The sequence below is a fragment of the Lactuca sativa genome, chromosome 9 (genome assembly GCF_002870075.4).
Source record: "Lactuca sativa cultivar Salinas chromosome 9, Lsat_Salinas_v11, whole genome shotgun sequence".
In the NCBI taxonomy this organism is placed as follows: Eukaryota; Viridiplantae; Streptophyta; class Magnoliopsida; order Asterales; family Asteraceae; genus Lactuca; species Lactuca sativa.
In genome coordinates, this window is record NC_056631.2 from 16,094,636 (window position 1) to 16,120,938 (window position 26,303).

Below are 26,303 nucleotides of genomic sequence, written 5' to 3' on the forward strand. Positions count from 1 at the left end.
GATTTGATAATGCATAAAATGATTGTAAATAGCCCAATACGGTTTGTACCTCTTAAATTTCAACCTTTGACCAAATATGCATATTAAGGTATAATATATATATATAAAACCTTCAACATATTTCTACAACTTATTGGAATAATTATTTCTTGGTTGGAGTATAATGACTTTGAATTATTTTAAAGTTAAAAAGTAATTAGTCTAATTGCCATATATAAATATTACTTTTTATGGTACAATACCAGACATTATTTACAACAATATTTATACGCATTAGCGTGTTGATGGGTGGGTGTCGAATAATTAGGAAGGATGATCAGATTAAAAGTGGTTGGTTAAAGATGTTATGGTGAATAATTAAAGTTATATTGGTTTGATTTTCACTTTCCATTGGAATCTCTAGGAGATATATCTAAAAAGCAACTTTCTTCAAGTTATAGTTGCTAGTGATCATTGAAGATAATAGAATGATTATTAATTATAATGCAAAGTTATATTGCATTTGTCATGTTAAAAGTGGAACACGGTAACACCCTTCAAAATCAGAAAAGAAGACCCATTAAGATTGTTTTTTATGCTGATTTTTATTAAAACTAGTCGAATCTCCACGCGTTGCGCGTCAATATAATTATTTAATTAAAATACTAACATTTAACGAATTGTTATTTAATATTTATACATGTAAAACCAATGTCAATAGCAAAACAAACTCTATATTAACATATTAATTTAATAAATTCATAACATTAGTTATTTCCACTATTAATTTATGATTTTATAGACCATTTTATGTTGTGTAAATTATATATCAAACATATATTAATTTCTATGTATAAAAAAAACAAAGTAGTATGAAAAAAAAAATAAGTACTACAGCTTTTGATGATTTTATAGAACCTTTTAAGTTTTTTTAAAATTATATATAAAACATGTGTCGATTCGTATATAAAACAAATAACAAATAGTATAAAAAATAGTATAGCTTTTAATAAAATAAAAACACTACAACATTATAATATTTACATCAAGCAAACTTATTAAACACTTATAAATCATTCAAAATAAATATTTAGAAATCAACATACATTTGATATATAGAAACATTGTTATAAAAAAATTGTGTTGAAATAACCACTAATGCGACAACGTTTTTTTTTTTCAACTCTTTCATTTTGAATTACAAATCTTTTCAAACATATGATTTTTTAATTAAAACTTACTTATATACAACTAATATATCTACAATGTGTATAATAAATAAATATAAAATAAAAAAGCATTACACATTAATAAACATAAGTTTAAAAAACTTTTGAATATAGTAGAAAATATAAAGACAAATTACATTAAATTTGAAATCATAATTACATTTAAATAAAAAAACAATTGAGTTGTAGTGGGAGTTTTAAAATCTTGATTTGTGCCCAATAATGTAATATACATATATCTATCTATCTATCTATCTATATATATATATATATATATATATATATATATATATATATATATATATATATATATATATATATATATATATATATATATATCAACAATTATATGTTATAAAAATAATATTATAAGTATTTATCATTGAAAAAATAATTTTTATACTAAGTTGTAACTAATATTATAATAATTTTAAGTATAGGATGAAAAAGATATTGAATCAAATTGAATTAAGTTTTTTATTTAAAACTATTTAAAACTATAGGTAATTTTAACTAATTTATAAGTAATTTATTTGAATATTTTTTATTTCCTATATTATTATTATTATTATTATTATTATTATTATTATTATTATTATTATTATTATTTCGAATAACAATAACTTTTTAATATAATATAACCTATTCTTTAGTTTTACTTTATTTTAAATAATTATTACTTTTTACTAATTAAAAACTACTTGTTTGAAAGCTATCAAATATTGGAAGACAATGAACGGTCCAAATAGAAGAATGATTTGAATTTTAAAATTATAATAATTGTTATGTACTACAACCAATCTTATATATATATATATATATATATATATATATATATATATATGTTAAGAGTAGGTTAGGGGAGAAGAGTGTTACACTTGAAGTATATTTTTATCACTTATATTTTCTTATGAAAATATTAATATTTTATTTATTTTACTTTTCCTTTACGATAAAGAACGAATAAGGAAAAATGAAATTGACAAATATAATAAGACAATTTATTTTTATTACTATAAAAACATTTAAAATTGGGTACATCCATATAAGTTTTGGTAGAACATAAATAATTTATTTCTATAACACATATAATTATTGGTTTTCGACAATAAATTCATATCATATTAAAAATCATTCGCTCTAACTCGTCATAATCACCAACAATTTGGAACAATAATTGTAAACTCCTTTCATCAAAATCAATTATAAAAAACTTCATCGATGTTATTTACAACAAAATAAGCGATAGAGACTAATATAGTATATACATAGCATAAAATACATGTTGAATAATGTTCTCTTGTATATAAAACATATTCTCTTAACATTAAAAAAAAGAGAGACAACATAAAAATACATACATGTTAACAAAGTTAATTTCTCTAACTAATAAATAGCTTGGTGGTTGATTTACTAAAATCTCATGAGAAGTAATTATCAATCCACTTCATCATCCTGTGATTATAGAAAGATGGATAACACATAGACTTATAAAATGATCTCAAGTATACCTTTACAAACATACCTAAATTTGAACATTGGTTAATATCTAAAACTTTACATGCACCCAATTTGAGTTTACATGAATTTATATTTGGAAAAGTTCCAATTGTTTTCTTACATCCAAGAAACCACTCACATAACTCTTCAAACCCTACAAATATAATCTATCATTTTATGTTGATATACATGCAATATGTAATCTACAAATTTCTTATATAGGCTAAATATTTCATTTAACTAATCAATTAAATAGCCTTAAATAAAAAATAAAAAATAAAAAATAAAAATATGATATAATACCCAACAATTTTGTAGGACGGACGAGGAAAAATAATATGACAAGTTAAAACTATAGTAAAACATGATATAATATGTCTAGTCTCATACATAACGTACATATTAGAAAATGTCATACCGAAACCAATGATACATGTTGGTGGATCGATAAATACATATCAAAGCGATGCAAGAACCCTTGAACAACTAGAACAAATAATCATGAATGCCCATAAATCATGATCGACCACTATAACATATTTATATTTTTATTATTCCTAGAAACATTTTATTTATACTTTCTCTCTCTCTCTCTCTCTCTCTCTCTCTCTCTCTCTATATATATATATATATATATATATATATATATATATATATATATATATATATATATATATATATATATATATATATATATTTCTTACACATCTACTATAATAAATGAAAGTTTTTTTTTGTCACATGTCCTCTTATCATTCATTTGGACACATGATATTTTCTAGAATTTTTAAATTTTCTATTTTCCACTTGTCATTTTATTGTATTTTTCATTTTATTAAATTAAAATTCCACATTTAATGTGTAAGGTAATATATATGTAAAGTATTTATTAGAAAAAAGTTTATATATGTAATGTATTCAATACATTAAAGGCTAATTAGTTTTAATAATTCAAATTTTTCTTATTTTTCTTATACATTCAAACTTTTCAAATTGTTAAAATTTTATATTTATTTTTTTAATTAAACCCATGTAATACATGGGTTTCACACCTAGTAGTAAAAATATGAAATTTTAGAATCTATCCTAATAAATAAGAATAATTTTGCTACTTGTCATTCTCCCATTCAATTGGCCACATGTCATTTTGTCATAATTTTGAGATATATTTATTTTCCACTTGTCATTTACTTTATTTTTCATTTCTAATATATCATTAATTTAGTTTCCATAAATTAAACCTACCATAATGACTATTAATTTAAAATTTCAAATTCTAAATTTTAATTTCAATTTCAAATAAATTTACAGTTTAAACCTTTATGTTTAACATTTGTTATAATTTACCCGTTTAGTACACAAATCTATAACTAACATATAATTTTAATTTATTTATTTTTTGCATATTTTTTCTCATAATTTTTAGTTATTTTAAATTTCAAATTCAAATAAAATTTTCATTTAATCGTTTATATTAGCATTTTGTTTTAATTAACCCGTATAATATACGAATCTCACAACTAATATATATTATATTTCTTACACATAGTAACAATATGTTAGAATCTTATACCCATAATTGTGTGTACTTCAGTTTATTTATCATTATCTAATCTAACATTAACCATCTATCAAAAAATTTATAGCCTAACGGTATTGGTAAAACTTAAAATGTATCTCTCGTCCATAAGCATTTAAAAAAAAAAACACCTTTAAAAAGCTTCTCAAATGCATAACAATTTAAAAAAATTGATAATCAAATACCTTGAAACATTTTATAAATTTCATCGTCTGATTATTGATTTAAATACATACCATTGTGTGTGTGTGTTTTTTTGAACGGTAGGGTTAGTATTTGCTTGAGATTGAACCAAGAACATCTTAATTAGAACTTGTAAATACAAACCATAATTGATATTGGTATTATTTTTATAAACCATGCAACTATTAAAATTAAAAAAATGTGATATATGTATTTTATTCATGATATATAAAAAATTAAACTAATATGATTTATAAAATATGCTTAAAAGGATAAATAAAAGTATTATTAAGTAAAAAAAATATATAAATTATAATACCATGATAAATAATTATCTTTTTGAATAATATGAGTTACTAGAATACTACAAAATAAATTATATTTTAAATTAAATTTAATAATTTTAGTATTTAATGAAAAATAAAAATTTATGAAAAAACAAAAATAAAATAAAAACTCCATTGGAGTCTTGGAGATCAATAAGAGACAAGTGTGTAACACGAGCACGAGCTACCTTTCAAATTTTCTAGTCAAATGTAAATTTATCAAAATATGTCACAAAACTGTCACAAATCCATCGGAAATCTATCATTAATCCGTTGGAAATTCATCAAACTCTGATAAATATAGTGTAGATGACACAAAAAACACTCTTTTTACACAGAAATTCGATTTTGACACTGTGTTTTTTTTTTTGTGTCAATTTTGACACTATGTTTTTCAATTTGTTACAATTCTGACTACTTGACCGGTTAACCAGGTTACATGCTGACGTGACATGATGACATGTTAGTTTTGATAACGTGACATGCTGACATGATATACTAATATGTCAAAATTGATTTTTTTCCACAAAAATCACTAAGTTTTCACTTTTTATTTTTATTTTTTTACTAAGTTTAATTTTTTATTTCAATCTTGACACTAGGTTTTTTTTTTGTTCCAATTGAACATCATTTATTAAATTTTGTTCAATTTTGTCTATTTTCCATTTGAAACCGTATAAATATATTTTTTTAATTACATTTTAAACCGTATAAACATATTTTTTCGCTTAAAAACCACATTTTATTTAAATACAAGGTGTTTTTTTTACATTCAAAGCATTAGTTATATCATGAGAATCAAACTAACCATAAGCTTCTAATAAGATGTAAAATTTTGATGGGTTGCAAACTTGATATCCGAGTTTTGATCGACTACACGCCTCCAAACCTCCAAACACATTTTAAAGTTTCATATTTAATATAAAATACAATTTTTATATAACTAACACATATTTATACATAAAAATATGCTTTGAGTGTAAAAAAATGTATTTATACAAAACTATGGTTTTTAAATGAAAAAAAACATATTTATACGGTTTTAATGTATTAAAAAAATATTTATAAGGTTTCAAATAGAAAATTGTCAATATTGAACAAAATTGGAAAAAATAATGTTCGATTTGGAACAAAAAAACATAGTGTCAAAGTTGAAAGAAAAAATTAAACTTAGTGTCAAAATCGAAAAAAATGATAACTTAGTGTTTTTTGTGAGAAAAAAAATTCAATTTTGACACGTCAGCATATCATGTCAGCATGCCACATCATCAAAACTAATACGTCATCATGTCACGTCAGCATGCAACTTGGTTAACCGGTCAAGTGGTCAGAATTGTAACAAATTGAAAAACACAGTATCAAAATTGACACAAAAAAACACGGTGTCAAAATCGAATTTCTGTGTAAAAATAATGTTTTTTGTGCCATTTACCCATAAATATAACTTGTAATCGGAAATATTTTTTTTTCTAATAGTATAACTCCTAAAATTTTTGTACAACCCCTAATTTTTCTTGGGTGTTACTACATGTACTCTTAATCATATAAATTGTCAAATCGTGAATGATAAATACATGCTATTCAACTCATAAAGAAAATATACGAAGCAATTTAAGAGGTACATGTAGAATTTTTTGTGTCCAATATTATGTTTGGTGTAACCCACCCCAAAAAATCGGTCACATATTCCTAACAAGATAGAAAAAATAGCTTGGTTAAAATTCTCAAGTATTTTTGGCTAAAACATAATGTAATGTTGCTTCCCAAAAATAATAATAATAATAATAATGACGAAATTGGATTTACAAGAAACACACGCTTACAGTCGGATGCCACAAAAGCCAATTTTACTTTTTGGTTGGTGAACAAATAATTGTCGTTTACTGTTTTTACCAAACAATAAAGAGGAAACACACACCAAACATTTACACACACACACAAGTGGCATTAAAAAGACAGCATGCTGTTCCATTTTTGTTACAGTGAGACGAGTATAAATAATTGAACTAGTGTATTGGTAAGATACAAATTGGTTAGGGAGGAGGGAGTCGTTCCCACCGAACCCATTGAACCCACTGTCATATCAGTTTTTCTCTTTGATTTTTTTTCATCTTTCCGAACCCACAACACATGGAAATCCTATCTTTTTCAACCCACTCAATTAAAAAAAAAAATACTAAACAACTAAGGTACAAGTCTTAAAACATATGGTACAAGAGAAAATGAGAGAGAGAAAATAGAGAGAGAAGATGAAGTGGGTTCGTGAAACCAATTAAACAATCCGCCGAAAACGGAGTGGTACCGGCGGTAACTCTATTGCTAATTAATATTTTACCTTGATTATTTTGTATATTTTTTTTAATTAAGTGGGTTGAGTGGGTTGAGAAAGATAGGATTTCCATGTGTTGTGGGTTCGGAAAGATGAAAAAAAATCAAAGAGAAAAGCTGATGTGATAGTGGGTTCAGTGGGTTCGGTGGATTCAATGGGAACGACTCCCTCCTCCCTTAGAAAACCCACAATTGAGAAAAGTAGTTGGGTCATAACTAAATCTAAACCTAAATTCTAACAAAACGAACCTTTGTAAATTTATTATGAAATTAAGTTGGAATCACCCAAGTTAAAAAGTTCAATTCTGGAAAACGTAGCCACTACACATATACTTATAGCACTAATTCCCAACTATTACACCTTTTTCGTCAAAGATTGTAATTCTCTCCAAAATTAACCAAAAAATTTAACCGAAAGTTAAGACTACACGGTAGGACTGTTCACTATTTGAATAAAACCGAATTGTCCAATTGGACAATTTGGATCGGACTATTTGGTTCGGATATTCGGATGTTTAGATTGGTTTTTAGCAAAACTGAATTATTATTTTGGATTTTGGATTGGTTTTGGTTTATAAAATAAAAACCGAATAGTCCAAAAAAACCGAATTACAATTTATTATTTTGTTCTTTTTAATATATATCTTTAATAAATTATAAATTTACTAAATTATTCTTTTAATATATTAAAAATTTTCATCTATTATAATAATTTAATATGTACTTCTTATTAAAAAAATTGTCTATAAAGTAGTAAACTGTAATATATTTTTCTTGATAGTTATTTATAAGTTTTAGTTCACAACTAATTAAACAATATTTTTTAGCTTATATTATAGAGTAAGTTAATATTAAAGTTATATTTTTGTTGAAATGTCTTGATTTTTGAAAACCGAATTGTAAAAAACCGATCCAACCGAATTATAATTTGGTTGGATCGGATCGGATTTGAATTTAGTTTCGACTATTTGGATCTACATTTTGAAAACCGAAATTAATTTGGATTCACTTGATCAGATCAGATTAAACCGATCCATCCAAATGAACACTCCTACTACACGGTATAGGTCATTTTTTGCTCGCGTTATGACTGAGGCCATAACACCGTCTTAACATAATGAACCCCCCCCCCCTTCTCGTTAAGGAGGTGTTATGGTATATCTAGTTGTAACGAAAACGAGATTAAACACTTACTTTGATTGGCTATTCCTTCATCCACCAATCAAATTTTTTTTCTCTGTCCTCTTAACACCATGTTACAGCATGGAAACACCACCCCACTTCTTGTTATAACATTTTGAAATGTGAGGTGGCAATAGTTGGCTTCATAACACTGTTGTCCATACCCAATACTTTAATGGAAACTTAATTGACCGTTAATTTTCCGACAAAAATGTAGGAAATTTTTGTGGATGTTCAAAGGTGCAAACCTAAGTAATAGTTTTTTTTGTTGGAAATTTTAGTATAAATATTTATATTTTTATCAACTTTGGACATATATAAATATATACATATGTTGTATATATAATTAACTTTAAGTGGGATTGTGTTCTACTCCGTGAGTACTTCGAAACGATAGACCGTATGTCCAAAATGGAATATATGTATAATATCAATACTCAAAGTTAGGTATTTGAGAATAAAAGTTAGCAAGTGAAGTGGATGTGGGAATGATTCTCACATTGGTAGAAAGACCAAACTCAAGTGAGATTATAAGTTTGAATGTATGATAGGCTTACAAGCTTGTGTTTATGGTTTTACCATAACTCCTACTCGCGGGCACGAGGGCACGAATCTTGGATTTCGTAGGCTAAATTCACCGAAGTTGTGTGTGGGCGCGACCTGCGGACATGAACGCTATCGAGTACTCGAGTCTCAGCCTTTGCAGGGTTAAGTTTAAACTTATAAACACACCCATAAAATTTTCATCCACCTATGTGAGATTAGATGGTAATGAGAAATACTATATTTCCAACAATCCTCCACTTAGGTTGTATCACTAGCATCAAATAAACCATTCATCGATCAAGCTGATTTTTGTTTTGAACCTTAACTTAGCGTATTTGCTTATTCTAGAGAGACACCACTCCTTTCTACATCAAGAATTACTCAAGAGTATATTGTAAGTTCGAACCTTATAATTTGATGAGTTAAACATACTTCGAACCTTCTTTCACTATGTTCCCGTTATATCATCATTTTATTTTAGTTATAGTCAAGTTATAAGGATCAAATGTGTATGAAAACAATTCATCTCCATGTATATGGGTCATGGGGATTTTCACACACTTGGAGGGTCTAATTTGTAGCATGTGGAGTACATATTGCTAGCTAACCCTAAAATTTGGGAAAATTATTCCATTTGTAGCCACCATCTTTTAGAGTGAGTGTGAGAGTATGAGAGAAACCCTATAGGGTTTGGTGTTCATCTAAAAGGAGGAAGTTGGAGTTTGAGGAGGCTTTGAGGCTTGCTTTTGTAATGGTGATTGGGCGGCTTATTCTTCAACAAATCTATGATGTATTACTCAATTTCTAGAAGATATAAACACTCTACTTATGTTCATGAGGTGTTTTATTTATATCACTTAAAAGCTTTAAATTTATAACCCCAACCAATTTTATCAGTTAAAACACAATAGGAAGTGTACCTAGTCGCATAGTAGTATAATAGAGCAAGTAAGGGGTCAATTAGGAGCACCAAATTGATTTTATGATATATTTAGACTATAAATGAATAGATTTAAGAATTATCTATCATATGTCAATTTATGAACTTTAACCACAATGATCATGCAAATTAAGAACATCAAATTAATTTTAAGATATATTTGGACTATTAATGAATACATCTAAGAATTATCTATCTACTCAACCAGTCCATCCTTACTATCACGCATATATCCCTATAGGCACAGGGATCAAATCGACCGCGTAAGACACTATAACGCCCGTGTATCGGGACTAAGCATTGGTAGATGATGTAATAATCTAGGTCAACTATTGTAACTCTTTTTGAAGTAATAAAGATGAATTATTTGAGTATTATGTGAATTATGTGAATTTATGTGTATTATACTAAATTATAAAGGTATAATTAACAGAGAATAAAAATAAGCATCAAAATTAAACTGTGATATAAGCCCGATATCTTTACATAAATTTGTACCGGTCGAAACAAGGATTTCGTGGATATAAAGAACACCGAAATCCGAGTTATAACGAAGAAGTTATGACCCGTCGAAGTTTCGCGATGGAACCGGCACGGCACCAGGAAGACGTAAATAGTGAATTTACGATAGAGGACTTTTTAGCCTTAGTGATCTAAAAAAATATTGTAGTATACGTTAAACCGAGAACATACAAAAAAAAGAACATGCAAATCTGACTTTGTATGAGGAAGTTATGAATATTCTAAGATTTGGCATAGCAGTGCACGACCTGAAACTCGAATTCTAGATCGAGCGGTTTTTGGCCTATGCGGTCTATATGAGATTTGAATATCTCATTAATAGGAACTCAACGGTAAAAAGACAGATGAAAACTGAGTCTGTAAGAAGGAGTTACGAATTTTTCGCAGTCATTTATCAGTCTAATCTCCTCCTACTGTTAAATTTAAGATCGGTCAAGAATTAGCCGACGGAGTCTAAATGAAAGTTATAGATCTTGCTTTTACCTACGCGTGGAAAAAAATAACATCAAAAACGAAGCTTGTATGCGAAATTTGTGGGGTTGAGAAGTCGGCAGGGTGCTGCTGCAAAAGGGGTGACGTAGGACAATACATGCCACACACGTGTGGCCACCAGAAAGCTGACAAGTGGCACCGACTCGACGAGTCAGTGAATCGACTCAGCGAGTCCATTAGGAATTCAGCCTATAAATAGAGGTGTCGGGTTCCTCCATTTCCCACACCTTTCCCCACTTCTTTTTCTCTCTAAACTCTCTTTCTAACCCCCTAACCCCCTCCTAAGCCTAGCTAAACCCCCTAGCACCCAAAGGAAGCCCCCAGGCTCCCGGAGTCCTAAGAAAAAGGGTCTTTTGGTTCGGAAACACTGCTCCAAGAAAAGTTCGGTTTTCTATAAAACTCGTTGTAAGTGAGCTACGCCTACACTATTTTTAATATAGCTTTTATTTAATTATAGTAACGTTATTAAGAACTTATAATAAGTAATTTGGCTATTATTATGGGTTATATAAGTATGGTCTAACGCTTATATAATAGTAATAATATCTAGACTATTAATTAGTCTTGGTGAATATTAGACTAAACTTTAGTGGTAATGATACTAGGTTTTTTCCGAGGAAAATTGGGTTAAGAGTAACGAAGTGTTGTCCGAGTGTCGAGTCACCACCTTCTCAGGTGAGTGCATATTTACTTTCATCTTACACATAGATATGAAGTACTCCCTCCGTCCCAAATTGATAGTCCACTTTTGACTTTTGAAGTCTTTTGTCTTCAACTTTGGCCTTAAATATTTTTATTTGTGTTATATATTACTTGATAAAACTTATAAAAATGAAAAAACATATAAAATACAATCCATTAATATATTTTGCATCAAGTATTTTCTATCAAAAATAAAATATTTAAGGTCAAAGTTGAAGAAAAAAGACTGCAAAAGTCAAAAGTGGACTATCAATTTGGGACGGATGTAGTATTATATATAAATTACATGCTAAGTGTGCATATTATCTGAATACTTGTTGTCTATGCTGGATGAATGATTTTATACATGTTTTAAATGATTTAAACTGTATAAGTATTTTATATCTACAAAAACGTTGGGGTAAAACATGGGTAGATGTACTAAGATGATGTGTGATAAAATGATGAGAGGCCTCGATGTTGTTGTTGTTGATTCTGTCATCTAGCAGAGTATGGATGACGACCACAGGCTCTTCTAGACAGTCCAGTGGAACGCTAGCAGGCTTGCAACTTGTAGGTGTTTATGAAAGATGTGTTCACCGGTGTACTCAATCCCCCTCATGGTTGCCTTTAGGACATTTATTGTTGAGGAACCTCCTTGGTAGTAGTGTCCATCCCGATGATGATCCTTAGTCTAGGTCCCTTATGATAGGTGTTTAGGGATGTAATGTGAGGATAACTGGAACGGGTAATCGGGTTATCGTTGGTTGATGAAATTAATAAATTTATTTATTGTGGGTTGAAAACCCTATGTGCTCACCAGGCTCCCAAGCCTGACCCACTCAGTTTCATGTATTACAGGTAGTGGCGCTCGAGCATAGATGTGATGTTTTGTTGGATTAGGGATTACGGATATAACCTGTAGATATGAAATAATGTAGTAAGGCTTATATTGTATTGTTTATGCTTTTGACCTGTATCGAACATGACATCCCGAGTCTTTTTAATGAAATATATTTCTACGGAAATGCTTTGATAAATCTTTATCATATTTTTATTTTGGGAACAAATTCTGCAACACTTTTATGTAAAATGTTACTCTGATTTTCAAACAAGCATAAACAAAATCGGTCTTTTTTGGCCATGAAAATGGGGATGTCACAGACACAAACTCCTGAATCCCAGTCCTGAGCATGCTCAAGTATCGCGACATCTGGGCATGCTCCGAAGTAGAATACTCCAAGCAGAGAAGAGGTCTCTCGGTAAACATCCTGGTGATATTCGCCACCGACTACGTCGTCTGTCGCAATGTGAGATACTCCTAAGCCAACCTCTCCCTCTCTACCATGGAAACATACTCAATGTGAAACATACCCGAAAACTACTCCAATGTAAGATTAGACTTCTACTCAGGAGTATAAGAACCAGTCACCAGCCTCCACTAGTCCTTCACACCTAGATGAAGAAGGTTCAGGGCGCACTTAACCTTTTGATCCTCCAAAAAACAACAAGTCAAGAAGCATCCCTCTACGTCATAAATCCACCTTAAAGCCACAATCTGTTCCTTGATCTTTTCGAACTCCGACGGCTTCATATTGTCGAAGTCTTAGTATTGGAATGACCCTCTCCGCTAAATTCCCACAGCAACAATGGTTGCGGTACGTGCAGCAGCAGCAACAACCTCAATCACAGCAGCGTATCGCATGTCACAAAGCTCAATAATTTTGGTTTTGATAGGCCCAAAGACCTCCGGTGGATAGCACCCTGAACTGCCTCGGCCACCTCAGTGGCGATCAACTCGCGAATGTCATCATCCGTCAAACCTGACCTCTCTGGGCAACCAAATCCTGATCCAAAATCTCTCGTGTACACCATACTAAAAATGAACCAAACATGCATTAGAAACGCCACAATTTATACTATTACAATCATTATGGAAAGACTACATCCTCGATATTTGTGCACGATCAAGCCTTCTCCTTACCCAACATACTCATGAAAACCTACGTTCCTTTTAATGAATTATGCCATGCGTACACCCCCAAGTACGCACAGCGTAAGGACCACTTTTGCAACAAATTCATACTTTTAACATAAAAGGATATATACCTAATGTCTAGGTGTTACAACATCCATTTTCTTCCTCTCTTCAATCGTAGAGATCCTCCAGCACCATCCTCCTCCTAACATCGTCACTGTCATTGATTGTAACCGGTATCTTTTCTCACCATCATTGTTAGTATTCTATGTCGTCACCATCATGCACCCTTCTTCATATTCCCTTTTGAAAACACTTACATCTCCCTTTTCGTAGATTACAACTCAGAAGCAAAAATAGAACTCTTCGTCGATTCAAATGAAGCCATTGCTAGAAAATAACCTCAAAATAAAATTCATTGAAAAAGGGCACTTAACCCTCCGTCAATTAGGTCGGACAGAAACCACCATTGATTGCTTCCACTTAATCATAAACCAACGCCAATAACCACTCTATAATTCCCCACCATTATATATCCAACCATCTATCACTCCCTTCCGTTTTCACCATTTACCACCATCACCGCCAACTCAAATTGAAACACAACCCATACTAAAATTGAAGAAAACTAATATATATTGTTCCAAACGATATCAGTATTAAAGAGCATACGTATCCCCTTCCTAAAAGTAATATTAGCCAAAGACCTTCTAGAATAATTTGTAAACCCCCTCCTCCCCCCTCCCCCCCCCCCAAAGTTACCTGATTGTAGGTCTTCTTTTTTCTTTATTCCCTTTCATATCATGTTCCTCGATGTTTGTTTTTTCTTATGTAAGTTGAAAATCGATTATTTTGGTAGATGTGAGAGAGGGAACGGTGGGGGTGTAGAATATAAGGTGAGGTTAACAGCTCACTGGAGAAGGTTTAAAGGGAGGTAGGAGGTGGTGCTCCGGTGAATGCAACATGTTACAACCGATGATACTAGTGGTGGCAGGATTAGGATGGTGTTGGAGGATCTCCGTCGATTGAAGATGGGAAGAAGTGGGATATGTGGTACATAGAACATACACACACATACATAGAGGGGAGAGAGAGAGAGAGAAAGAGAGAGAGGGAATATGTAAAGGGTAATGGTTAAAGGGTGGGGTGGGGCCCACATTGCTTTTTTTTAATTAATAAAATTTTAAAGAAAATAGAAAAAACATAAAAAGTATATCAAAATGGCATTTTAGTCTTTCTGGTTTTTTGAGGGACCAAAATCATAAGCAAACATGGTCAAAATGACCACTAATCCAAAAAAGTTAGGGTTTAGACTAAAACTCAGAAAAAATAGATACCATAGGGACCATTTTTACACTTTTTTCTTGATTTTACTATCACGTACTTGATGGGTTTTGAGCATAACATCGAATCCTATGTGTGTATGCAACCCTAATGCTTTGGATCTAGGTTTTCACTAGTTGAACTTGCAAACTTGAATACAAAAGAGAAACCCTATGAAGCTAATAAAAATTTTCAAATCTATATTAAACTAGGGTTTAGATGCATACCTTTATTGTTATGTAGTAATAACAATGAAACCTTGAAGATGTTGAACTCTTGAGAGCAAGTGCCTCAAATCTGACACCTCTAATGGCTTACAAACACTTTATGCAAGAGGATGATAGAAGAGAAGAGCAGATAGCATCATAATTTCAGCACTACTAGGGTTAGGAAGCATGTATCTGAAATTCCAAGCGGTTGAGGTCTTTATATACCTGTTGGTTGCTTAGAGCCAAAGCTAGGGTTTGTTGGAGGAAACCCTAATTTCCAGCTTAAGGCCTAAGCAGCCCATACACTCCCATTCATAAGGCCTTGGACGAAAACTTATAGAGCCTCCCTATAATTTTCATCAACTCCTTCCATGGACTCCATTATCCTAATTTTCTCAACTATCAATAAATTGCAAAACATCCCCCTATACTTTAAATTAATTCATTTAATCCCAAAATTAATTTCTGATTAAATATTAATTAAACAACATGATTTCTAATTAATATATTATTTTCATAACATATTAATAAATTGTTTATATTAATTTATTATTCCAAATAATAAGTTTAACTTCTCTCTCCAAAAGTCATACTCTCAAGTTGCTAGAGTGAAGGCAACCCAAAAGGACTATGTTACTATCAATTCAAGTATATATCAATTATAGTTATGGGCTTAGACACCTAATCCAACAGTCTACCACTTGGATAAGTCTAATAACTATGTAACGCCCGCAAATCCGGGCTAGTCAAATTAGAGGCAATAGGGGTCGAAAACGACTTTTTGACAAAAGATTATTTAGAATAAATAATCTTAACCAAGATGTAGAGTATGTTACAAGATTTTTTTACATATAAAGAACGCCGAAATCCGAGTTATAACGAAGAAGTTATGACCCGTTGAAGTTTCGCGACGGAACCGGCACGATACCGGGAAGCGTAAATAGTGAATTTACGATAGAGCGAGATTTAGCCTTAGCGATCTAAAAGAAAGTCGTAGAATATGTTAAACTAAGAAAATCGATAAAAAGAACGCCCAAATCTGACTTCGTATGAGGAAGTTATGATTTTTCTAAGATTTAGCATAGCAGTGCACAGCCCGAAATCTGAATTTTTAGATCGGTCGATTTTTAGCCGACGGGATCTAAATGAAAGTTATAGTACTCATAAATACCAACACGTGGATATAAAGAACGTCGATAATAGAGCTCGTATGCGAAAGTTATGGACGAAGCTTAGTCCCTACTTTTCGAGCGCGGCGAATTCGATACAGTTTTGTAAATCCGAGATAGAATGAGAATTAGCCAACGAGGTCTAAATGAAAGTTGAAGATCTCATTAATAGGAACTCAACGGTAAAAAGACAGACAAAAATGGAGCTCGTATGCAAAAGTTATGGACGAAGCTTAGTCCCTACTTTTCGAGCGCGGCGAATTTGATACAGTTTTGTAAATCCGAGATAGAATGAGAATTAGCCAACGAGGTCTAAATGAAAGTTGAAGATCTCATTAATAGGAACTCAACAGTAAAAAGACAGACAAAAACGGAGCTCGTATGCAAAAGTTACGGACGAAGCTTGGAGACTACTTTACTATACACTTCCTATAAATACAAGGGTGAATAAGCCTTTCTTTCTCTCTCTAACTTCTCTCTAACCTCCCTAAACCCCTCCCAAGTCTAGGGAACCTCCCTATCACGAGAAGAAAGCCCCGGAGTGCCCGACGGCTCCGAGAAGAAAAGCTTTCGGCTCGGAAACGCTGCTCCAGCGAAGCCCGGTTTTTAATAAAAACCCGTTGTAAGTGAGCTACGCCTATAGTATATTTAATATAGATTTTATTTAATTATAGTAACATTGTTAGGACCTTAAAATAATTATTTGGGCTATTATTATGAGTTATATTGAGTGTTATTTAACGCTTATATAATAGTAATAATAGCTAGACTATTAAATTAGTCTCGTCAAGCGTTAGACTAAACTCTAGTGGTAATGATACTAGGTTTCGTCAAGGGATAATTGTTTTAAGAGTAACGAAGTGCTGTCCGAGTGCCGACTCACCACCTTTCAGGTGAGTGCATAGTTACTTTCATCTTACACATAGATATGAAGTATTTTAATATAAATTACGTGCTATGTGTGCATATTGTTTGAATACTTGTTGTCTATGCTGGATGAATGATTTATACATGTTTTAAATGATTTAAACTGTATACGTATCTTATATATACGAAAATGTTGGGTATGAGATGGGTAGATGAATGATGAGAGATAGAAGATGACGTGAGTATACATTGGCAGCTATAGACTTAGTGCCTATGGGACAAACACCGGTAGCTATGGACTTAGTACCTTTTAGACGTTGGTAGCTATGGATTTAGTACATGTTGGGAATTGGTAGCTATGGACTTAGTACCTATTAGTTAGACGTTGGTAGCTAAGGATTTAGTACCTGTAGGAATTGGTAGCTATGGACTTAGTACCTGTTGAACATTGGTAGCTATGGACTTAGTACCTATTAGATAAAGACTGGTAGCTATGGATTTAGTACCCGATGAATAGACTATAGCAGCTATGGAATTAGTGCTTTATGAACGAACATTGGCAGCTATGGATTTAGTGCCAGTCCCATAACCCTGGAAGTAAGGGACTTCGGAATAAACGAGTGCAGGATAGATGACTCTTAGGTTAAATCCTTAAAGAGTAAAGAAGATAATGGGGATGAGTAATTGGGTTGATTGTTTGATTGAACATAATAATTATATTATTGTGGGTTGAAAACCTATGTACTCACCAGGTTTCCCAACCTGACCCACTCAGTTTATGTATATCACAGGTGACGAAGTGAAGTGACATTACACTGAGAGATTTAAAAGAGATGTAGATCACTAGTGTAAATAATTGTAAGTTCTGTTTATGCTTATGTTTCGGTATTAACGATGACATCCCAAACATTTTAAAATGAAATAAATACGTTTCTTCGAAAATGTTTTAATAACGTATTTACCATGTTTTTCTGGGAACAAATTCCGCAACCTTTTTATAAAATGAAGTACTCTGATTTTTATAAAGCATAAACAAAATCGGTCTTTTCTGGCCGTGATTTTGGGGATGTCACAGTTGGTATCAGAGCATTAGTTTAAGCGAACTAGGAATATGGATTTATTTCTAGACTTAAACTTAGAATGCTAAGCGATGATCGTGAGGAGTGTGTCTAATATATTTTAGGAAGTACACCTGAATAGACACAAGCACTAGCTTAATTAGGAAAGATGCCTAAAACGCTTTTATGTGCTAAATGATTTGGGAAGCTTTATGCTATCGTTTGATCGGATCTATGGTCTGTTGCTGACCGGATCTGGAAATTTTATGTGTTCAGATTTCTAAACGTTTAATTACGATATTAGAACTGGCATATAATTTTTCGAGGTAATAAGGAGGGATATGCGTCTAAATCTTCCTTTATCTTTATTCTCGTCTCGATACACCAAACGAATGCTCTGGTGTGCAGAACATCATGGTGAAGACTGGTAGTGAATTGAGTAAATGAGGAAATGAGAAGGCTTACGATAGTGAATGATACCTATCGGAAGATATCGTAAGAGTGATATCTTGCCTTTAGAATGCGTCTAATAAATAATATGTCTAGTACGGGAGAAGTACATGTTCGATTAGTAGAAAGAAAGATTTTTGGTATAATCCATGAAGTTATCCCATCGTCTGACATTTCCATCACCAACCGAGTTGAAGCAGAATTAAAGATACACGTGGAAGAAGTCCTAGTAGAGTCTAGGGAAAATTATATGATTGTTTGGACACATTTGTGTTAAAATTGTTTTTGTGATAATAACTTGGAGAACTGTGAGACAATACTTGAGACGAGTATGAGTAGGTGTGAATGGTAGTAGAGGCCTATACTACCGGAAGCACAGGACTCACACTTGGATCAGGGAAAGTCACAAGGTTACCAAGAAGCTAGTAATTGATTTCGTTTTATTCAAGTGTGTTGTTACCATCATTTCGGTAATGACTAAGAAGATTGTTGATATTCCGACCCTAGTGGTCATATCGAATCGAGTCCGACTACGATGAATATGTTGTGTGGTTCAGAGAACCAAGTTTGATATAGCGTCCGACTTAAACCAAACGGTTGAAATCAAAGCGATCAATAGAAGTATCGCACTCGTTGTTAAAGAAGTTGGTGGCTAGAAATGCCTAATGTTAACACCAAATCATCGAGGGGCTAGAAATGCTTAATGTTAACATCAATTTGTTTCCTGATTTCTGATTTGTAATAACAGAGAACATAATTGAACACATCAATTCAGTTCTGATCGGTCCCTATACATATGTCAACACCAAATCATCGAGGGGCCCAAGATATCGCTTTTCCCCATTATGGAAAAAGGAACAGATAAACTTTGACTCATATGCTTGTACTATTTACTCATAGAATCATGCACAACAATACATTTTATAACACCAAGTTACTGATGCATTTAAGCATTATCAATGCATAACCAACTCGTAAACAACAACTCATATATCGTGGTTTAAAGATTATACGATATTATCGTCTCGGAATTACAAGTGATAAATTTGATGAAGTAATTCTCTGAGTGTGGATTAATCCAATACTCAAATCAGCATTTTAAAAGTACTCATGAATGTTGCAGCAAACCATTGCCTTGTCTAAATACTTAGACAATCCACAATCCAATTCATGACAGTCTTAATTCACTACTTACTTCCAAAGTATGATCGGCTATGGATATTTTGAACAATCTAATTATTCAGGAAGTAAAACATGCAGAAGTGAAACACAATGATAAACAATTGACAAAAGATAGCAAACAATACTCATAAATAAATCCTTATTATTCAATCATCAAATTGCCAATTACATTTACATGTTACAAGTTTCTGAGTATCTATCTAATCACTAAAACTAATATCATCCTTCAGACCAATGCTCCTGGCATGCTGAACGTGCTTAATCCTACTTAGACCCTTTGTGAGGGGATCGGCAGGATTCTCCCCTGATGATACCCTCTTAACGATGAGGTGTCCTTCTTCTAATCAATGCCTGATAAAATGATATTTTCTATCGATATGCCTAGATCTTCCATGATCTCTTGGTTCCTTAGTTAAGGCAACCACTCCTTCATTATCATAGAAAATCTCCATCGGCTCCTTAATGGTTGGCACAACTCGAAGGTCTCCAATGAATTTCTTCAACCATATAGCCTCCTTTGACGCTTCGCTCGAAGCTATATACTCTTATTCACATGCTGAATTAGCTACGGTCTCTTTCTTGGAACTTTTCCAAGTTACTCTATTCCATTAAGGGTAAACACCCAGCCTAACTAAGAACATAAGTTGTCTCTTTGTATCTGAAAGTTGGCATCACTATACCCACACTACAAGAAAAAAGGCCTTTTACGACGCTCATTGCGCGTCGTAAATGGCTCAGACGACGCGCAAATGCGTGTCAAGGAAGGCCATGTCATAAAGATAGATGACGCGCATTTGCGCGTCGTCTAGAGACGACGCGCATTTACGACGCGCATTTACGACACGCATTTACGACGCGCGGTTACGACACGCAATGCGTATCAAGGAAGGCCCTGTCATAAAGGATGACGACACGCATTCGCGTGTCGTGACCTTACGATGCGCGTGTTAATGACACGCAATGCGTATCAAGAAAGCCCCTGTCAAGAAAGGCCATGTCATAAATGAAGATGACACACATTTTTGCGTATCATAATTTTAAATGTTCTAAAAAAAATATATTTATATATTTATTAATTTTTAAATTAAATTTGCATTTAATGTCTCATAACAAGAAAATAAAATACCATATATAAAAAATACTATCCATTACATAAAATTTTTTGTCATACAAATAACAAACTGTATTTTATATTCATACATATGATTACATTATTCATTAAAAAAAACATATACATACATCTTCCCCTAAAATGTTATTACATGATGTTGGCCACTTCATTGATGGATCACCAAGAGGAAAAACAACAACTAACCTAATTGTTCCATGATGTGCCGATACTCATGTCCTGTAACTTTAAATAATAATAAATAATAATAAATATTAATTGGAAGTAGTGATAAGTTATTAAATCAAACATACCACACCAACACTGTTTTTGACAAGATTGCCTCTGTTTTCTGCACTTGCTTGATGTAGCATCTGTTTCACAACCAATCCCCCCATGCTGCAATACAATATAATAATATATTAACAAGAATACCAAAATGGCTAAAAGAGAAATTCTTCTGTTTTTTCTCTTTCATTCTTAATTAAATATTTCAACCTATGAGTTACAAATACAACAGGTCGATCTCCAATACGTGCTGCAATAAGCTTTTCCAACAGCATCGAGCTAACTTCCTACAAAATTTCACATTCCAATTTATTTACATTTCCAATAACCAAACATCTCCAAATCTCATTTATTTTTTAAATATATTTCTAATAACACACCACAAACCTGAAGAGGCAAGCTTGATCCAGACCATTGTGTAAGACTCGTCTGCAAAACAAAAGATATAACTCAAACTTCATTTACAATTTACAATCATGTTTTTATACAAAAACAATTTATAATTTTATATAATCACAAACCTTGTGCATCATATGCTTCAATTGCTGATAACTTCTCATAATCATCACTTAATAAAAAGCGGCGTAACAGAGGAATTATGCCATAATCAATTATTTTCTTTTGAGAAAATAAATCATCACTGCAGATTTCTGTCATTGCTTTGATACCCTTTAAAGTTGCAAGTGCAGAATCTAAAGCATTCACTTTAGGGATATTTCCTTTCTTTAGATTTTTGTATGTGTTAATAAATGGTTCAAGGGTAAGAAAATCTTCCAAAGCAAATGAATCACCATTGACTACTAAGTTGACCACAGCACTAGCTAATTGGTTCACACTTTGGGTACCAGAAAGTACATTTGCCTGATCGATTTGTGTCTGCAAGAGAAGGGTATTTCCGTAAATTACCATAAACAAAAAAGAAAAAAAAAAGTAACAATGATACAACCCTTTTGCTAATGATTCTTGAACAGACTTATGATTCATAGTCCTTTTAGCAGTCTCCCTCATTAAATGAAGACCTTTTTCCATAACTACCCTTTGAGCACCAGGGCACCTCTCGAGAGATAGTAAAAATGCAGATAAAGCCACACGAGTTAAAGAGATATCATCGGCTTTGCTTGCTTGAGAAACGGTTGTAAGAAGGGTAGAACTCCAATCAGAAACAAAATCATTCATGGGGAGATTTTCGTCTTTTAACAACAACTGAGCTACTAAACTCCCGTGAAATTTCACGGATCTTTCAGGAGCAATCAATGCAGACATGACAGCATGTCCATTGAAGTCGAGTTCTTGCATATGGGATCTATTTACATCTGATGCCATTGCCCAATTTGCTAAAGCCCATGCAGCAAAAGGAACAGCAACATGTTGTGAATGCAAATCATCCCATAGTCCAGGGATAACAGTTGTGTTTACAGAAGAAGTGTTGTTTAATTTGTTGAAAGATGATGAGTTGTGAGTGGCTTTAGATTCATCTAACTCCATTGATCGATTGCTTGTAGAAAGACCTACAATTGAAGTGCCTCCAAGAACTTCCATTCCAATGCCCTTTAATCCAGTTCCATCATCATCATCCTGGCTGCTGCCAGGTGGCTCATCCATGTGCATGCCACCTTCTTCAATAACTTCAAGTGCAGCTGCAATATCTCTCATTGCTGCAGTTCCTGATAGCATGGGCTTAAGTTTGATTTTGTCCACATTGTCACAATTGGAAGTGACAATATCCATGATTGCTGCAACAAGCATGCTTCTGCCTTTTGAAGGGTCAGAAATGTTAAATGAACTTCGCCTTGGGTGCTGCTTTCATGAAAATGCTATATCAATATGATAAAAAGTTATTCTGGATAAACTTATATACATTAGAAAATTAATCAAAATCCTAACTTCCCAAACAAGCTATGATTATGTTATTTATGCATGTAGCTTTAGTAGGGTGGACAAATAGCACATCTAATAATTGTTGCTTAAACTACAAAATCAAGTACTACTTATTCTGATACACCAATTAAAGGAGAACTCACTGAGTCCGGTTGGAGCTCATTCAACATTAAGGATTTAAGGCCACTAACAGGATTACTAAATCAACAATTAAGAATATAACTATAAGCTACTTTTTGGGGCACACCATTACTCTTGCATTTACTAACACAAGAAACAGCAAAAGAGAATATGGTGTTGTCCAATGATGACAGAATTATACCTTTTTGGATTGATGAGGTTGAGCAAAGAATATGAACCTGAGAAGATTGGGAATGGCATGAGGCCTCCCAAGAACCGCCTCCGACACATTAGGGTCAGCAATCAAGTACGCTAAAGCCCTAGCCGACTCGGCCTGAGTCCCATAATTTCCCCCTCCGGACAATGCCACCGACTCTAATAACCAATCCAACACCACACCACCGCCAGCACCAACAATCGCAGCCCTCCGGCTCTCATTTGCCGCCACAATATCCGCCAATAACGCCGCAACCCTAACCTCAAACCCTGACCAAACTTCATGGTTAGCCGAAGACAAAACCGAACGAAGAGATTTCCATAGAACCGACGCCGCAACGCCGGTATGCTTCATCGTATTCACAACTCTCTTAAACGACTCCTTCGACCGGTCAATCGCGTGTTCGAAATCATCAAGCAAACGTTTCTTCTTCGCTTGTTCTTCCTTAATTTCGCTGTCATCAAATATGATAACGGATGATGCAGCAAGAATTGCGGCAGCGGATATTACAGTCGCGGATAATGCAAAGCGAGAAGTGCCTGATAGAGGAGATAGAGTCCTAGGGCGGAGGCGGTGGAGAACCAATGGCGGTGGCGGAAGATCATCTTGTGAATGTGAACTGTTGATCAATTTCATGGCCTAGTGACCAAAAAACCTTCGATTTCACTAAGAACCGGAACCCTAGTTCCAACAATAGTCGATTTTTGGTATTTGATTGAGAGAGAGAGAGAGAGAGAGAAGAACGATTGAAAGAAGGTAGAGGAGAGCATGGCGGGGTTTTTAATTTTTTCAGAATTTCATTTCCCCCTTTCCCCCACTATTAAAGGATGGAACGCGCGTTCCATTAAAAAATATAAAGCGACATCCTTAGACGACGCGCATTTTATTATAGGTGCCCTCCGTGTTTTTTTAGACACTAATTTAAGGGCGCGCAATAATGCGTGTCTTCTATCCTTAAATTTTTTGATGAGATGACATTTTTCTAATGTCACTCTCCTTTGCGTAACATAGATCAATGAGCATCGTATTTTGCGCGTCGTAAAAGGCCTTTTTTCTTGTAGTGCCAGTAACTCTTAAGTCATCACTGCCACCAAGCACAAGGACCCAATCCTTTGTCCTTTGCAGATACTTAAGGATGTTCTTAACCGCTATCCAATGAGCTTTACCCGGATTTCCCTGATATCGACTAACCATGCTCAAAGCAAAAGCCATGTTAGGGTGAGTGCATTTCATAGCGTACATGATCGATCCAACAACGGAAGCATATGGAACTTGACGCATTTTTGCTATCTCTACATTGTTACTCGGACTCTGAGTCTTACTCAACTTAGTATTACTCGAGATAGGTAACTCTCCCTTCTTTGAATTTTCCATGCTAAAACGCTTTAGCATCTTATCTAAATACGTGCTTTGACTAAGTCCAATCAGTCTTCTACTCCTATTTCTCAAAATCCATATTCCCAGAATATAAGAAGCCTCTCCTAGATCCTTCATAGCGAAACACTTTCGAAGCCAGGATTTAACCTCCTGCAAAGTTGGAACGTCGTTTCCTATAAGTTGTATGTCATCAACATAGAATACCAGGAAGGTGACTATACTCCCACTAGCTTTGACATATACACAAGATTCATCTTCACTCCTAGAGAAGCCAAGCTCTTTGACCTTCTCATCAAAGCAAAGATTCCATTTGCGAAAATCTTGCTTTCAGTCCATAGATTGATTTCTCAAGCTTACACACTATTGTGGTATTTAGCGTCTACAAAACCCTCTAACTGACTCACGTAAACATCCCCAGCTAATTTTCCGTTAAGGAAAGCGTTTTTGACATCCATCTGCCAAATTTCATAATCATGAAATGCAATTATCGCTAACATAACCCAAATAGATTTAATCTTAGCCACTGGTGAGAAGGTCTCATCATAGTCAACCCCTGGGGTTTAAGTAAAGCCCTTCGCAACCAGTCAAGCCTTAAAGGTGTGCACCTTTCTATCCATGTCGGTCTTTTTCTTGAAGATCCATTTGTACCCAACTATCTTACGACCTGGTACATTATCAACCAAATTCCAAACTTGGTTGTCATACATGGACCAGATCTCGCTATCCATTGCCTCCTTCCATTTGGCAAACTCAGGGCCCACCATGGCTTCCTTGTAGTTAGAAGGCTCATCCAAATTTACCAGTGTACTATCACTGATAAATGTATAACCATCTGTAGTAATATGGAAACAATAAAACTCTTGTGCCATTCTAACTTGAGTGGAACGTCTAAGAGGTAATGACTCATCAATTGGTTCAACAAGAATTTCTTCCTCAGGTTGAGTGCTAGTGTTAGAGGTTCCTTCATCGCTTGACTCTTGAATTTCTTCAAGATCAATTGTACTCCCACTGTCCTCTTTGCATATGAGCTCTCTATCGCAAAAGACTCCCCTTCATGCTACGAAGACCACATTTTCAGTAGGTTTGTAGAACAAGTATCCAAAGGACTTATGTGGATAGGCGATGAAAATACATCGCTCACTTCGGAGTTCAAGCTTGTCGTGAGTCTCTCATCTAACGAAAGCTTCACAATCCCAAACCTTGATATGTGACAACGAGAGAAACTTCCCTGTCCAAATCTCATGAAGTGTTTTGGCAACCTTCTTTATTGGGACTAGATTAAGAATATATGGCCGACAATCTCCAAGGCATACCCCTAGAATGATATTGGAAGCAAAGCTTGAATCATCATGGAACGAACCATGTCCAACAAGGTTTGATTACGCCTCCCAGCCACACCATTAAGTTATGGTGTCCTAGTAGGTGTCAATTGTGAAACAATTCCATATTCCTTGATGTAGTCATGGAACTCGATAATAATATACTCACCACCACTATCAGATCTGAGCATCTTGATTTTCCTGACCAATTGATTCTCGACTTAAATTTTGAATTCTTTGTACTTTTCAAAGGTTTCTGACTTATGCTTGATT

General features: G+C 33.3%; 1 protein-coding gene across 1 annotated transcript; it reads right to left on the reverse strand.

The window, feature by feature from the left end:
* Nucleotides 1-20,996: 20,996 nt before the first annotated feature.
* On the reverse strand, nt 20,997-23,970 carry LOC128128863 (uncharacterized). The gene is made up of 5 exons (XM_052767628.1): nt 23,320-23,970; nt 21,657-22,916; nt 21,507-21,548; nt 21,330-21,406; nt 20,997-21,230 (listed from the first exon to the last, which is right to left on the reverse strand). The coding sequence occupies exons 1-5, from the start codon at nt 23,968-23,970 to the stop codon at nt 21,131-21,133; spliced, it is 2,130 nt and encodes a 709-aa protein (XP_052623588.1). The 3' UTR covers nt 20,997-21,130.
* Between the last annotated feature and the right edge of the window lie 2,333 nt (nt 23,971-26,303).